We start from the raw sequence: 17,130 nt of genomic DNA, 5'->3' as shown, positions 1-17,130 counted from the left end.
TTGCCTGGCCCCGCTGGGCACCAACAGTATGCTTTCTGCTCAACACCTGGTCGCCTCCCGGCAGCCCAGAGTTCTGCTATGTGCCAGGTGGAGGGCGCCCCTTTGTCGGCCCCCAGTAGCCACCCCAAGCTGTCACAGTTCCTTGCTGGACGAGCACGGGCATCCTGTGTGACTCTGCCCTCAGAATCTCCCGCCTGCTTTTCTCCTGACTTGGCCCCAGGCGTCTCCTTCCTTTGCCAGTTTTGCTTTATACCCTTTCACAGCAAGAAATCTTCACCTCGAGTCCTACTATGTGCCGGCCCCGTGAGGTTCTCCTACAAAATCACTGAACCTGGGGGTGGTCTTGAAGACCCCGACACAGAATGTGGTCAATAATTTTTCAAATAAACAAACTGGGTGAGTTCAAGTCAACTGGCTGAAAAGAATTCTAAATATAGATTGACTATCCTAGACCAGTAGTTTTCAAGCCTTTTATTTTAGTTTAACTTTTTTTTTTTTTTTAGAGAGTGAGCGAGCACGAGTGGGGTTGGGGCAGAGGGAGAGGGAGAATCTTAAGCAGGCTCCGCGCCATGGAGCCCAATGCAGGGCTTGATCTCATGACTGTGAGATCATGACCTGAGCTGAAATCAAGAGTCGGATGCTCAACCAACTGAGCCACCCAGGCCTTTTAAAACAGCAGGATTCCTATATATCTAAGTCTATGAGCGAAGCTGTTGGTATTTATTCATTCATTCATTTATTCATTCATTCATTCATTCTGCTTGTCGATAAGAGCTATAAGGACAGAAACCCACCTCCTGCCCACAGTGGCATCCCAACACCTGACCCAACGCCTATACGCCTAGACTCAACTCAGTGGGATGTTTTCATTAAATATTTTATAAATGCAGTGAAATAATTTGCGTTCAAATGCATGAAATTTACTTAACATGACACCAGCTAATGAGAATAACAAAGCTAGTCTGAAGAGCCAAAGAAAAAGCCCCATGCTTGCAATTCAGAGAACCTCACACACGATAGTGAAAACCCGATGCCAACTCATTTCCACGTAGTTCAATTCAGGAAGCAGCACTCTCAGAAACACGCTCTTTTTCTTACCGACTTGTTGTCTGGAAGCAGGAATGTAAGCCGACCAGGAAAGGGTTGCTGGATGCCTGCTCAAACACATGCTTCTCTGTCTGTACCCAGTCAATATCCTGAAATAGAAACCAGGGTGTGTTAATGAGGCTCCCAAACACCCTTCATCCCGGAGAAGGGGGGCAAGAGAGACAGGTCTCTCACCTCTGCTTGTAAGAAGACAGTGCACCCAGGAAAGGAAAATGCCCACTAAGAAATATATCACCATCACCATCCCCGCCATCACCACCATCATCACCATCGGCGCCTCCATCACCACATCTCTGCCCCCACCGCCAGCTCTGTGCTGGCCTCTGGGTTGCAGGCTCTCCATGCACTGCCTCAAGTGCTCCCCATGGCAGCCTTGGCAGGTGGGCATTATCATCTCCACTTAAGACGCGAGGAAACAGGATGATGCTTAAGCAGGTTCCCCAGTATCCCATCCTGTGTCTCACACCAGCTCCCGCCACAGGCTATCTCCCTCCCGGTCCACGCTGGAATTGGGGGGAAAGCTGCAAAGTCAAGTTACTCTAGAGCCACAATGAGTCCACAGCTTTGATTCCATTCCAACCCCAAAAGCAGAGGTAGAGGAGGTTCCCAAACTTCCAGGTTAAACCTCTCCTCCTAGGGGTTGAGAAAGCGAGAGGGAAAGGAATGTGTCCAGAGCGGCACCGCCTGTCCCTGAAGCTTTTTGCAAACAAAAGAGTGCACTCTTCAGCGGACCAACGACCACGTCGGATTCGTCCTCCTTAGGCTCAGTCTGGAGCCCCCTCTCTCCCCCAGAAGACCCCCTGTGCACACCGGCTGCAGACCTGACGTCCATGCAGGGCGCTCCCAGCCCACCTCTTCCTGAGCTCCAGACTCGCTCGGGCGATGGGTGCTGGGTAGCCGCAGCGGGCATCTCGCACTGCAGAGGAGGCCTCCCGCAGCGCCCGACCAGCCTGCACCATCCGTGCTCCAAAGGGGCTTGGGTCCCCAGATGCTCAGGTGAAAACCCTCGAGAGTGGCCGAGACTCCCCTTCCCTCCCCCCCCCCCCCCCCTTAGCACTCAAGGGCCAGTTGGGCAGTCCGTGCACTGCACGAATGCACCCTGCTAGCAGAGCAAGTAAAAGCTCCAGTTCAGCCCCGCCTTCTCCCTCCCAACCACGAGTCGGGGCCAGGGCAGGGCAGCCTTCCTGGGGTGCTCTGGCCCCACACACACCGAGCTGCCTCATGCGCAACAGGGCTGGGAGTCACAGGACCACTGCTGCCTGTGAGCCAAAGACGTAGAAGCCGCACTCAAGTGCGAGAGAAAAAGACCCAACGTCCACGAAGCCAAGAGGCCCATGGAGGGATGCGCGACGTTAGGAGTCACCACGGGAATGCAAATCACACTGCCACCTCACACCTGCCAGGACAGCGGTAATCGAAAAACAGGAAACAGCAGTTCCTGGAAAGGGTGTGCAGAAAGCGGGACCCTCATGCGTGGCTGGCGGGAGTGGGAAGTGCTGCGTCTGCTGTGGGACCGCTTGCTGACTCCTCGAATAGCTAAGCCCCAGGAACCCTGGCGCCCCGGCGCCCCCACTCCCGGGAAGACCCCCGAGGACCTGGATGCAGGGCCTGGAGCAGATGCCCGGACGTGAACACTCACGGCGGCACGAGTCCCAGTCGCCAAAAGGCGGAAGCGATCCCGATCTCTACCAACAGGTGCGCACGTAGACCACGTGTGGTCTGCTCACCAAACGGAGTCTCGCTCAGGCTTAAAAGGCAGTGCAGTTCTGACTACACGCAAGGGCCAGAGACAGGAGGCCGATGGGTGGTGCGGGGGTCGGGTGCAAGGGCCGGCGGGCCCGGGGCTTCCTTCTGGGGGTGCCAACGGCCCGGAACGAGACGGCGGGGACGAGGCACCGAGTACACACAAACGTGTACTTGGACACGGCCGCAGCGGTGAATTTTGTTACGAGCGTCTTGCTCCCCTTGACGGGACGAACACAGGAGCCTGAAGGTCCCCACGAAGGAGGCGCGAGCCCGCGCCGGCCCTCACCTCGTCGTCATGGACCAGCTCCTTCTTCACCACCTTCATGGCGTACATCTGGTCGTTCTTCTTCAGCCGCACCAGGAGGACCTTGGCGTAGCTCCCGCGCCCAATGACCCGAATCAGGTCAAAGTCCTGCAGCCCGAGCCCCTGAGATATTTTGATTCCATCCATCCCGTCGATAACCGGCTTGAGGTCCTGAGGACGAGACAGAACGTGGGAAAGGGCGGGACCCCTCCCCGCGGAGGGTGACGAGTCCCTGCGCGTGGCCTGGAGCTCAGGGCACGATTCTGCTCACGGGCCCCGACTCTGTGCCCCGAAGACCACCCCAGTCCCGCCACTCTGAAAGCCCGTCATTTCTGCAGACCGTGGCCCAGTCGTCAGCCACAGGCGGCCCTCTGTGGGCACGTGGGTGACGGGGGCCGGCCTCCCCAGGACAGGCTCCCCCGGGGGCTACAGAGCAGAACTAGCTGAGATCTGCAAAGCCCCGAGGTCGGACTCCTGGAAATACATAATGAAAGAGAAAGGTGATCCGACTAAGAACAGAAGCCTCCCTCCTAAGAACCGTCTCTGGCAAGGGTATCTGTAGGGGAAGCAGGGGGTAACTAAGTGCTCCTGACTCATCCCCGACGGGGAATGACCAGGAAGGAAAGTCAGGAAGTCTGGGCGCCATTTATCAGGTACTCTGGGAAAGCTGTGGTCCCAGCAAGGCAGAGCTGTCCTGAGGTTTTGTGGACGGATGCTGCAAACTGGAGTCTGTGTGACTTCTCCTCACTCATTGGAATCGTCTGATGCCCCACCGACCGCCCAGAGCCGGCCACACACAGGGCCGAGCCGAAAATCTCAGTCCAAAGCCGGGGTGGAACATGAAAGGGCAGCAGCAGGCTTCCCGGGACAGAAGGAGTAAATCGTGACCCTGGGATTTATGCTGACGAATATGTTGGTCTCAGCCCCATTCCTGGCACGGAGTTCCCAACACCCCTGGAGCTCCCTACCTCACAGACAACACATTTTTTTTATGTTAATGAGACAACTTTTGAGAAGCCCAGGCCACCTAAGGATGGAGGTGATTACCAACCCCTGCTTATTATAGAGGGTCAGAACTCAGCCTCACCCCCTGACCTCCGGGGAGGGGAGAGGGGCCGGGGTTGGGCCCATTCTCCAATGGCCAAGGACTCATCAGTCACGCCCCTGTTACGAAGTCTCCACACAAACCCAAAAGGACCACGTCTGGAGAGCTTCTGGTTGGTGACACGGGGAGCTGGCCTGGACGGAGCACAGACACCCCGCCCCCTTCCCCGGCCCCATGCACCTCCTCCATGCGGCTGTTCCTGAGTGATCTCCTTTTATCACAAACCAGGAATCCAGGAAGCAAAATATTTCCCTGAGTCCTGTGAGCCGCTTTAGCAAATTAACTGAACCCAAGGAAAGGGTCGTGGGAACCCCCGATTTACAGCTGGTTGGTCAGAAGCACACGCAGGTGGCCGGCCACCTGGATGCATGAATGGTATCTGAGCCCTTCCCTTTGGGGTCTGACACTAGCTCCAGGCAGAGGGGGGTCAGAATGCAGCGAACTGTAGGACACCTGGTCAGGGTCCCCCAAGACTTGGAGAACTGCTCGGTGGTGTGGAAACAGTACAACAGAGGGGCGCCTGGGTGGCGCAGTCGGTTAAGCGTCCGACTTCAGCCCGGGTCACGATCTCACGGTCCGTGAGTTCGAGCCCCACGTCGGGCTCTGCGCTGATGGCTCAGAGCCTGGAGCCTGTTTCCGATTCTGTGTCTCCCTCTCTCTCTCTGCCCCTCCCCCGTTCATGCTCTGTCTCTCTCTGTCTCAAAAATAAATAAATGTTGGGGCGCCTGGGTGGCGCAGTCGGTTAAGCGTCCGACTTCAGCCAGGTCACGATCTCGCGGTTCACGAGTTCGAGCCCCGTGTCGGGCTCTGGGCTGATGGCTCAGAGCCTGGAGCCTGTTTCCGATTCTGTGTCTCCCTCTCTCTCTGCCCCTCCCCTGTTCATGCTCTGTCTCTCTCTGTCCCAAAAATAAATAAACGTTGAAAAAAAAAATTAAAATAAATAAATAAATAAATAAATAAATGTTTAAAAAAAAAAAAAAAAAAAACAGTACAACAGACAAATCAAGGGAGGGTCTGATGCAAATAAAATCGGACAAAAGTTGCAGCTCAAGACCCGTAAGCCCTGGGCCCACTCCGCTGTCTGGACAGAGAGGGGGCACTGGGGAGACTGAGCCCGCAGCAGGTGTTGCCACATCTGCGCCCCAAAGAGCCTCTGGGGGAATTCATAAAGGACGTGCCCCAGCAAGACTGAGCCATGACAGGCCAGCAGCCTGTTTTCTGCAGGCAGGTTCTGGGCCGGCGCCCACCCACTCCTCACTGCCCCCAACAGACTAACTTCGTCATACTGCATACCCCGTCCCCCAAAGCCAGAGGCCCCGTGCCCCACGCGGGCAGTGCCAACATCCTGCGGCTTCCTGAGGTGCCAATTTCCCAGTGACGGGAACGCCTGTCCTGTGACAGGAGACAGGAGAAAACGCAACGTTTGAACCTTAGGAGTGAGGGGAGAACAAGTCACTAGCAAATTCGGCAAGAATCTATCAATCTACCTCTGACCCTGGACCGCCCAGCCATAAACACGCCCGAAACAGGACAAAGGGCAAGAACAATCCAGGGTGATTCCTCCACGTGGACCCCGGGAGACACTAAAAAGCTAGCGACCCCACCCACCCGGGACCAGCTCTCCCTCCTTTTCTCAAAGCCGGAGAGCATGGGGGCTCCCTTGTGGGGGTGGGGATGGCCCGTGCCACCCTGGACCGATGCGGAAGGAGCCCCGCCACTGATTGGTGTCGTGGAGAGCTTCCTGTGTGTGCCAGGAGTGATCATTATCCAACCTGGACAGAAGAGGACTCTGGGGTCACAGAGGTCCCCTGACCCAGGCTCACAGCAGCCTGCGGCCTGGGCTCACACAGACCTGGCCAATGACACCTCATCCCCCAGTTCCCCGTCGCTGAGAGAACCATGCAGTGAACGCTGCACCCTCACGTCTGCGGCTGAGCAGTGGCTCCTGTCAGCCGCACACGCTCGCTCTCCGTCCACCTAATGCTCTGGAGATCCCTTCTGCGTGAAACGCTAGAACCTCGGTAGACTCCATCCTGAAGCCCTGAGTGAACGTCGCCCTAGATGTCCGCAGACCACTCCCTCGCTTACGGTGAGGTTAGACAGGTTAGCATTCCCAAGCCTGTCTGGTTCCTATTTAAATTTCCATAACTGCCCCAGAAACGAGCTAATGAACTTATAAAAAAAAATGGGAAACACCAACAAGCCATCTCATTTACTCACCTCAGAATCATCTTTAATGTTGTCATGTTTCCGGCTTGAAGAAATATAAGCAACTAGTGAAGAGAGAAAGAAAAAACAGGGCATTCTAGGCATTGTCAGGAATGTAGCCTGACACACAGGGGAACCCAGGGCCCCTCGATCCTCTGGAGACACCGGTGGCCCAGGCCAAGTCTGCAGCATTCAGGGCGAATCGCGGAGTGGCCACAGCTGACAGCACAGTCATAAGAAAATGCAGCTTCCTGGTCCCACCCAGACCTGGGGACTCTACACCTCTGTGGGTGGAGCCTGGGAACCTGCATTTGTGACACACATGTTCTCAGCGATTCATGTGGAAGTAACTTCAAGAAGACTGTGGTATTTAGCTTTCCAGACACTCTTCTTAGAGTGTGCAGATGGATAGGTGGGCAGGCGGGCAGAAGAGGGGATGGTGGATGGATGGATGGTGGAGGGATAGATGGATGGATGGGTAGGTGGGTGGGTGGATGGACGGACGGACAGAAGGAAGGAAGGAAGGAAGGAAGGAAGGAAGGAAGGAAGGAAGGATAGGTGGGTGGACTGGTGGACTGATGGATAGTTGGATGGATGGAAGGATGGGTGGATGGATGTATAAGGGGATGGATGGGTAGGGGGATGGGTGGATGGATGGATGGATGGATGGATGGACTGATGGATGGTTGGATGGATGGACGGAAGGATGGATGGAAGGATGGATGGACAGTAGGATAGACGGATGGATAAGTGGATGGATAGGTGAGGGGGTGGATGGATGGATGGTGAGTGGATAGATGAGTGGACAGGTAGATAGATGAATAGGTGGGTGGATGGGTAGATGGATAGATAAGTGGATGGATGGTTGGATGGGTAGGTAGGTGGGTGGGTGGGTGGGTGGATGGACGGACAGAAGGAAGGAAGGAAGGAGGGAAGGAAGGAAGGATAGGTGGGTGGACTGATGGACTGATGGATAGTTGGATGGATGGAAGGATGGGTGGTGGATGGATGGTGGGTGGGTGGGTGGACAGATGAGTAGATGGATGGATGGATGGGTGGATGGATGTATAAGGGGATGGGTGGGTAGGGGGGTGGGTGGGTGGGTGGATGGATGGATGGATGGATGGATGGATGGACGGACTGATGGATGGTTGGATGGATGGACGGAAGGATGGATGGAAGGATGGATGGACAGAAGGATGGACGGATGGATAAGTGGATGGATAGGTGGGGGGGTGGATGGATGGATGGTGAGTGGATAGATGAGTGGACAGGTAGATAGATGAATAGGTGGGTGGATGGGTAGATGGATAGATAAGTGGATGGATGGTTGGATGGGTAGGTGGGTGGGTGGGTGGGTGAGTGTGTGGGTTGTTGTCTGCTTTGTGTGAGCTGTTGTGCTAAATGCTTTATCTTCTGTGGTCTCATTTCATCCTTCAAGGACTCTCAGGGTGCAGAGCTCACATTCACCACTCGAGGGCAGGGACTCTTCCAAGCTCTCATAATAATCCACAGACTTTGGGAGCTCAGGGCTAAGCTATCAGTCCAACTAGTATTCAAAATCATTCTCCGAATGCTTCTTACTATTAAACAAAAGTCTCTCCCCCACCCAAACCCCCACGAAATCCCACAGAAACTCAAGAACCACCTTGACAGCAGGCCTTTCCACGGATGGAGACCAGCTCGACGCAGCAGCCTGCCCAGGGTGGGTGCCACCGTAAACAACTTCTAGAACTCCCACGGTTGGTGCCGAGGGAAAACGCCCACCCCGACTCCTATGGCAGCCACTCCCAGAGATGTGCGTGCCCACAGAAGGCCACCCCACCCTGCCATCTTTGCCCAGGATGAGGGAAGGCCCTGGGGACATCCCCAGCCCCGCAGTGAGGTGTGGTCAGAATGGCGGGCAAGCAGGGATTCCAGGGCGGAGAGCCCGGGCTCCACGAGTGGGAAGAAAGCCCCTACTTCCATCGGTGTTCTCAGAAGGAAGGTCCACGTTGTCCTTGTCGTCTACTGCAGGTTCTTGGGAAGGCATGACAGAATCCTGCGAAGACATGAGCATTACAAAGTGACCAGTCAGGTGTTACAGTGTAGCTTCTGGAGATACCCTGTGACTTTCTAGAATCACCTCTTCTGGCATACACATTGTAGCGTGTGTGACAATACATGTTACACAAGTGTACCTGGTAACATTGTTGCCCTGGAGGTGGAAAGACCCACATAGAAATTTCCTGATTCCACAGGCAGGGTGATCACTCAGCACCTCACACTGTGACCTTTCCAGCAGGTGCTTTAAAAAGCCGGGCATCTGTTCATAATGCTTGGTAGTCTCCCTTGCCCCCATGGCTGCATCAGAGTCCCAGGAGGCTGAGGTCACCCCTGCCACAGCCCCCTATTGGCGGACACCAGGCTCCAGGCATTGGCATCGTTCGGCCCCCGACTGACTACATCTGTGGGGCTGGCCTCGTTTCTCAGGCCGACGCGGACCTACGGGACCCCACATCCCAGGGCTCAGCAACATCGGGGTGCGACAAGGTCTGGACTCTGTTCTTGTCCCATCAGGGATGACGGCCAGAGGCCCAGGAGCACAAGCGAGCTGGACGCTCGGTAAGGAAACGAACAGCATCTCAAAGGGCTGGGAGCTCCGACTCCAGGATCGCGGGCTGGTAGTGAGGGTCACACGGCGCAGGTCCTGGCGTGCGGAGCATCATGGGGCTTTCCCCTCTGCTCTGCTCGAGAGCTGCTTCGTGCCTGGGGTCCACACAAGCCTTCCCTGGCCCCGCACCTTCGTGCCAGAGTGGCAGCGGGCACCTGAGCCCCCCCCCCACAAGTGCTAGGGGTTCACAGGGCTTGGAAAAGGGGCCCCGTCCCAGCCCCTCCTCTTGCCTCGCTGGCGGCAGGACCCTATTTGGACAGAAGGGGACTGAGGGCCGCCAGGGTCAGCGTGGGCAGTGGGCTCGAGGCTGCCCCCACCCGCGGGCCCCCGGGGCCCCATCTGGCCCACACTCACCATATGCCTTTTGCAGGTCAGCGGGACAAGCACGTGGCAGCGTTTATGGACCAGCAGCTTGCAGTTGATGCATCTGTAGCCCTGCCCCGCGAGGCCCCATATCCTCTCGCTGCACCGGCCACAGTACGCTCTCTGCAAGGACAGCGGCCGTCACGCCAAGGGCCTGGGCGCCCCTGGGGCCCGCACCTCACTGCAGGGGACCCAGCTCAGCACTGGGGCACGCTGCCCCTTCCCTGATGTCCCGAAAGACGATGGGGAGCTAGACAGGAGGTGGCCCAAGCAGTGGGTCACGCCGGGCACCAGGCTCTGCCCAAGCTCCGGGCCGCCTGCTTGGGTCCGTTCCCAGGCTGGGGGAACCATGGGGTCCTGCTCTGGCAGGGGTGACAAGACCCCTCCACGGGCAAGGCCCCCCCTTGCTTGCAGGGACCGGAGGGGATTCCAGCCCTTGCCGGGTCGTGTGCCGAACAGGGTGGCGCCCCGTCTGGTGCAGTGACCCAGGCTGAGGGGGGCGCGGGGGGTATCCACACACCTCCCCCGGACGGCCACAGAGAGAGTAACTCTGCCTGGCATTACGTGTCGCGTGTTGGCCGCTAGGGGCAGCCTGCGATTGCTTGGGTTTTTGGGAGTTTTAAAGATTTTTCCGCGGTCAATCTTCGTTCTCCAAGCTCTAAGTAGCTGAAATTAATGGCAATCGTCAGCTGGTTTGGTGAGGTTTTCCTCACGTTGGGCTGTTGAAAGGGCACGAAGATGACTGTTCAGAAAGCCGGTCACACGCGTGGCCGCACGTCTGCCGGGTTCCCGCGACCATGTTTCCTGGCTTGAACTCCCTGGCAGGCTTTAGCCTCTTTTGCCGTTTTTAACAAATTCCCTTCTTTTGAGAGAGTCTCTGCTCCTGGAGACAGCCGCGAAGGACCACACTGCACTGTAGTTCATTCACGACGGCTGACGGAATCCTCTGGTGGGTGGACGGACTCGGGCGGGGGCCGGGGGGGGGGGCGGATCGGGGTGACACGGACAGGTCGTGTGCCTGTGCTCAGGGCCACGGGCACCAAGAAGCCGACTCCTCGCCAGCGAAGCACCGAGCTCGGAAACCAGGGCCTGAGCGGGCTGGTCCTGGCACACAGGTGCCCCAACCACATTTGCTAAGGTTAACCAAACACACACTCACACACCCCACGTCACTTTTAACTCCGGAAACAGGAAAGAGAAGAATTTATTCCGAGTCCTCCCTGTTGCCTAAAGCGTCTGTCCCACGAGCTGGCAGGCAGGGAGGGTGGGCCCGGCGGGGAATGGCCTGGACGGGGCACAGTGGACGGCCGCGGGGGCCACGGTCTCATGCCGGGTAAATGCCCAGCTTCGCATGCAAAGGAGGAGCTTCAGGTATGAAGATGGGTTTCACTCTCTTCTGCGTGTGTGTCTGTCAAACACCATTTATGAAGCCGTGAAACAAAAGCACCTTCTTACGTAACCCACCAACACGCGCAGCCTTTCCATCGTCACCCCTGAACAACCTAATCTGCAACGCTTGGCTCGCGGATAGGGGCAAACTCACAGCCGATCGGTGCCTTTGCGAGGTAACACATTCCTTCCCAGAGATGAGCGGGGGCCGGGCCGGGCCAGCCGCTGACCAGCAGCAGCGTGCCCTCGCTTGTCCGGAGAGGCTATCACACGTTGGCAAGGGCTCTCAATCTCAGACCTGTGTTTGACTTGTTAACACTTCAGGAGACATCACGAAGAAATAAAACATAACCTAACCCCTGAGCCACGATTCTCTGAAATTCACATGAATTAATAAGTTAATGGGGTAAAAACATTTTAAGTCTCCTTACACACCACTGAATCTGGCCCTTGTTCGGATTTCGCATCATCCATTCTGGTTTTTGGCCGTATTGAGCTCTCATCTGAGGTCGGAGCCTTTGGTCTGGGTTTCTGCTGCTTCTTGCGGGGTGGGAAAGGCGGCTCCCGTCAGGCCCCAGACCTGCTCCTCTCGCAGCCTGATGGTTCAGCCAGTGGTAACTCCAATCCCTAGTCCAGGGGCAGGCCAATGAGGACCACCATCTGTGTTTTCCAAATAAAGTTTTCCTGGAACAGGCCCTCACTCGTTTGTCGACCCACTGCCTGTGGCTAGTACACTATGATGGGGCGGTGGCTGCAACAGAGGCCTTGTGGCCCAGCAAGTCTAAGGTATCTACTCTCCGCCCTTAACATGGATTTAACAGGAATTGTTTGCTAACCCCTGTTCTAGTCGCTGAGACCAAGAAGCTTAGGAGAAATCCTCGACGGGCATTTGCCAGAGATGCTCACGCCCCGGGGCTTCGCAGGGCAGGACTCTGACCATCAGTCGCATCCTGCAGAGGGGGCCTCGCCCTCGTGCCCCCCCATCCATGCCGCCCGTGTCTCCTGCTCCAGGACAGAGGTTTTCATTTCTTCTCCAGAAACTCGCTGGATCTCTCCCTTTGATTCACCGATGGAACCTTTTCTCATTGTTCTAGAAGAAACGTCACGTTGACGGCAAATATCCAGGCAGGTGCCTCGGGAAGATGGCCGGCGGTGTGACTGAGTTCACTCACTTTCCGCCCTTGAGTTGCCGAGGAGGACGGAAGAAATGACCTCTTGTGGGCTTTTTGCCTGTAGGTCTTGCCGATTCCTGTAGAACAAAGCACGGGGCTCTGCAAACATCCTTTCAAGTGACAGGTGGAGTTGAAGTGCACAGCCCTGTGATTAACACAGTGAACGGCACGGAGCCAGCCTCCAGGGCTCAGGCAACGGGACGTCGAGCCAAGGACACTCAGGCGGGAAACCAAAATTGGCAACAAATTGCGCACACATCTGCCTCCTCATCTGTGAACGACCAAACGATCTGAGTCGAGGGTCTTTGGACAGGCTCCCTTCTCCCTCCCCGTGTGTGGGAAAACCCACTCTGAGGCTCTGGGGACAGCTGAACATGTATAACAGGGTGGGAACGGGGAGGCAGGGGAAAGCAGAGTCAGGGTCTGCACCCTGCAATCAGAGAAGGGGGTTTCCTCCTACAATCTGCAGGGGGGACAAGCCGGGCCCCGGCCTGTCTTGCTGGCTGGGTGGGCTTCGTCTTGGACCGGTGAGTCAGCTGTGATGAAGAAACGGTGTTTCACCAGCAGTCAACACGGGGGAGCAGGACGCCTAGAACCTTCTGTGATATCCCGAAAGGTGGCTGGTCCCATCTGGCCGAGACCCCTCTCTGTCCAGAACCAAGCTGGTGCCCAGACGTGCAGAAAGAGAAGCCTCCTGGCCGCAAAGCTGGCTGGTAAAATAAACACAGGGAGGGGGCGGCAGGTGCTTTGCATCCTGGGAGTTGGGATGTTTCCATTTCTTCACGTTGCGGGCAGCCTCCTTTCATCACAAAAGTTCCCGTCCACACCCAGTCAGTCCGCCCAGGGATGTGACAAGCGCCCGTTATTCATGCAGCCACACCTGTCCTCAGGCACTGGCTTGCTGGTGATGCCTAACCTCCCCCAAGACACCCGACATTCCTTGGAGCCCGTGCTCTCCCGCCACCCACCTCGGTTCCCAGGGTCTTTCTCATTCCTCACAGACGTGCCCCATTCTTTCTTGGTCCCTACACAGCGCCCTGGGTCTCCCCTGGCTGACCTTCCTCCAATCATCAAGGAACCCACGTTCAGAGTCCCAGTAACCAGAGCACTGCACCCAGTGGGGGGCAGCAGATGCATATGTGATGGGGGCACAGAGAAAGGGCTGGATAGTCGTCCAAGCCAAGAGAAAGAAAGTAAGACAGAGCATGTGCTCCGAGAGCATGGGGACGGGCACACCAGGCACAGCACTCAGCACGTGCAAAGGCCCTCAGGTGAGCACGCGTGTGGCTGCTGGAGCGGGCTGAATGGTGTCCCCGAATTCACGTCCCCTTAGAACCTCCAAATGAGGCCTCATTTTGAAAAAGAATTTCTGTAGAGGTACTTAGTTAAAATGAAGTCGTAGTCGATCAGGTGGGGGCTAATCCCGACGGACGTCCTTACGAGAGAAGAGAGGCCATGTGAGGACAGAGGAGACATTGGACTGCAGCAGCCACAAACCCAGGACCGCCACAGCCCCCGGGAGCTGGAAAAGGCTGGAAGGATGCTCTCCTAGAGCCATCAGAGGGAGCAGAGCCCCGCCCACGCCTCAGCTTGGGGCCTGTGGCTCCGCAACTGGGAGAGAAGGACTTGTTGCCTTTTTTTTTTTTGTTTCCCAACGTTTTTTTATTTTTGGGACAGAGAGAGACACAGCATGAACGGGGGAGGGGCAGAGAGAGAGGGAGACACAGAATCGGAAACAGGCTCCAGGCTCCGAGCCATCAGCCCGGAGCCCGACGCGGGGCTCGAACTCACGGACCGCGAGATCGTGACCTGGCTGAAGTCGGACGCTTAACCGACTGCGCCACCCAGGCGCCCCAGGACTTGGTGCTTTAAGCCCCGTCTGTGGCGCGTGGATCCGGCAGCCCCGGGACGTGAGGGGCCTTGGCCAGTGAGGCACCTGCAGGCACCCCCTCCCCCCTCCCCCACTGTGAAGCGGACCAACCACAAAGCCACACAAACCACATCATTCCTGGAGAATGTGACAGCGTCCTGAAGAGGAACGACGGAAACGAAGGGCTGGGCAGCGGGCCCACCTGGGTGGCAGGCACGGGCGGTGAGGGGGCCCCGGGGCACACAGGAGGTCCTTGCGGCCAAGAGCACACGTTGCGGCCGGTGTCATCCCAGCAGAGCAATGCCGAGATGCACAGACCGCATCCGTCAAACAGCCACCACGTGCAGGAAAGGCCTGACCAGAGCCTCACCACGGCTCATTTCTGGAGCCCGCTGGCACGGCCTCCGCGGCCCCGCCCACTCTCCGCCGAAGGGTCCTGCTCAGGCCGGGCCCCGCGTCGGCGGCACTCACCCTGTTAAAGCGCTTGGCCTGGAAGAGGTGGCCGTTGGCGCGGTGCAGCTTTCTCCATCTTCTGGCTCCGCGGCGGTAGACGGACTCTAGGGAGGATAGAAGACGGGTAAAGGACAGCCCCGCGGCCACCAATGCCCCCCGCCCCCCCACGACGACAGGAGCCCGGTGGCCGTCAGCCCGCGGTGACGGCCGCTCCGTCCAGGGGCTGGCGCGACGGTGTGCCCGGCGGCCACCCTGGCAGGGAGGACAGCAGCTGGGCGGCCCCCGAGAGGGTCCGGCCAGAACGTCACTGGAGGCCAGCCCACTTCCAAGCCCTCCTCCTTGTTTTCCTTCCCACCCTCCTTCCTCCGGGCGCGGAAACCAGGCCCCCTGTTCCACACTGGGATGTGGTTCAGAGGGGCCATGAGCTCGTGTCTCACCATCCACAGAGAGGCTGCGGCTGCCACATGGAGTCCACGGTCAGCCAGAAACGCAGCATTCGGCCGGGCGACCTGCCCACCCGGACGCACAAGAACCCCTCCCGGTGTCCCCGGCCTGACACATCTCGGGGCAGAGGAGGGGCAGACAGGCCGGGCACTCGTGCTGAGTCGAGCATTACCCAACACGTCGCTTTCAAAACACACGTTCAACAATCTAAACTTGTCAGAAGGACACTGCTGATCAAAAATGCCAGAGCCAGTTGGGGAACTAGAGCCGCTGGTTTTATTCTTCCCTAAAAATGCTCATAACTCGCTCCTTCCAAACACTCTGAGGCAAACGCTGACAAACAAAACACTCAGGATACAACGGGAAGCTTTGTGCTTTTATAAAGTTCCGCAGTGAAAGCCACTTTCATGAGCCGTGGAAGTGCCACGAATATACACCAATGTGGAAACTGTAACGGAATGTTTTTAAAACAAGCAAATTAGCAGCTCTGGCTGGACGGCCACTTGGAGCCTGCTTCCCTCCCTTTAAGCAGGAGACCAAGAAACAAGAAGTCGGATTCCTCTGCCGCAGGAGCCCCACAGCCGGCGGGCAGCTGGGGCTTTGGCAGAGGCCCACGCGCTGCCCAAGGACCCCTCAAAGGTTTCCCGCCACAGGCTCTCAGCAATTCCCGGACAAGAGCAGGGCCTGGAGGGAGGTGGCACCAGCCTCCACCTTCCTGCTCTCCCCCTGCGAGTTCACACCTGGGCTTCAGGCCTGGAGTCCACAGGAGGCAGTGCCACCCTCAGTCTATGTGTCCCTTGCCCCTAAGGAGTCCCCGTGACCTCCAGGGACTTTGCCCAGCTGACAAGGTGTGTCCAGCCACACCCAGCCCTTCCAGGCCACCTGGCTTGGTTTGAGGGATGCCTGGCTGGCGGTGGGTCGGTGCTGATGTCCACAGGACTGGCTGTCCCCACGCATGGTGATCACATCCCCTGCCCCTCCCTGGATGTGGCATTCACAACCCCCAGGTGTCCTGAGAGAGAAAGCACTGAGTGACAGACACAGACTAGGGGACACAGAGATACAGAGGGAACTAAGCTGGCCTGATGGGGACACACCAGCACCAACACTCTGGCTTTCTTGATTCCGGCCCACTTGCCACATGGAAAATATGCCCTAAAATATGTCTAAAAATATGCCCAACCGGATATCCCTCAAATTTGGTTAAAGTCGGCCAAAATAAGACACACACAGATGTCCTAGCAGAGGCCAAGGGGCATTAGGGAATGCACAGCAGGCAGCACACTCACCGAGGGGACAAGACCAAGGGCTGCACGTGGCCCGCATAGGCCTCACTCCACACACAGCTCTGTCCCCTCAAAAGACTAGAACTTACACATGAGGAGCAAAACGACAACAAATTCTATAAGGAAACGTAGGAGAAGATCTTACTAATATGAAGGCGAGAAAAACTCTGAAAACACAAAAGGCAGTAGAAAAAGGAGCGAGTGCACCTGAGTGCGTCAAAACAAGCACGCATGTTCATCCAGAGGCCACCAGGGAAGCCAAAGAGAATCGGCCTACAGTATCAGCGCACACACGTGGTGAGGCTTCGTGACTCAGGATGCACACACAAGTTCCATAAGTTAACAAAGGAAAAACGTGAACAAAAGACAAGAACAGGCATTCCACAGAAGACAGACAATGAATGAAAATGACCAGAAGCCCCACCTCGTGAGTAATCAGAGAAACCCAAAGGCACCTCGGTATCCTTGATGCCTGAGCGGTGGGCCCAGGTTAATCTCCCACAACCCCGACATACAGCAACCTGGAAGCTGCTTATTCTCCGAGAGGGGGGCTAACATAGCACCGATATTTGTGGGGAGGAACATTTGCTTCCTCCGTGACCTAGCGATTGCATTACTCCTTGATCAAAGCCCAAGAGAAACTGTCGCACACGAGCTGGGGGACGTTCAAGCACGTCTGAAGATGCCCAGGGTCACAGACAAGAGGATGGTAAATGGACGCGGTGAGCGTGCGGCTGCACCACAGAGACCCGACCGGCGGTAACACCTGACTTGAGCCACCCGCAGCATGACAGATACATCTTCGAAAATCAAACTACCTGAAAAGTCAATAGAAAATGATATATTGATACATATAAAATGGGCTTTAGGAAACGGTGCCACTCTTACACAACTACAAAATAGACAAAATCAACAACAAATTGTTTTAGGATCCATAATCCTGAGATGAAATTGTTCTAGGAAGTGAAAGACCAATGCCAAGTTCAGGACAGTGTGGCCTCCGGGCAACAGGTCACGGGGGTGGGTACGG

At 56.7% G+C, this 17,130-nt stretch overlaps 1 protein-coding gene across 3 annotated transcripts in view; it reads right to left on the bottom strand.

Moving 5' to 3' along the window:
• The window catches only part of PRKCZ (protein kinase C zeta), a 99,070-nt gene that overhangs the window by 18,663 nt on the left and 63,277 nt on the right, over nt 1-17,130 (bottom strand). For all 3 annotated transcript variants that reach the window (XM_045475320.1, XM_045475322.1, XM_045475321.1), the window contains 6 exons: nt 14,389-14,474; nt 9,478-9,609; nt 8,433-8,511; nt 6,483-6,535; nt 3,140-3,328; nt 1,099-1,196 (listed from right to left, as the gene is read on the bottom strand). In XM_045475320.1, the coding sequence (XP_045331276.1) occupies nt 1,099-1,196; nt 3,140-3,328; nt 6,483-6,535; nt 8,433-8,511; nt 9,478-9,609; nt 14,389-14,474 (637 nt within the window). The remainder of the gene's footprint in view (nt 1-1,098; nt 1,197-3,139; nt 3,329-6,482; nt 6,536-8,432; nt 8,512-9,477; nt 9,610-14,388; nt 14,475-17,130) is intronic.

This window comes from Leopardus geoffroyi, chromosome C1 (assembly GCF_018350155.1).
Source record: "Leopardus geoffroyi isolate Oge1 chromosome C1, O.geoffroyi_Oge1_pat1.0, whole genome shotgun sequence".
NCBI classification, from domain to species: domain Eukaryota; kingdom Metazoa; phylum Chordata; class Mammalia; order Carnivora; family Felidae; genus Leopardus; species Leopardus geoffroyi.
Note: the sequence above shows the minus strand (reverse complement) of the source record. Positions and strands in the feature narration are given on the sequence as shown.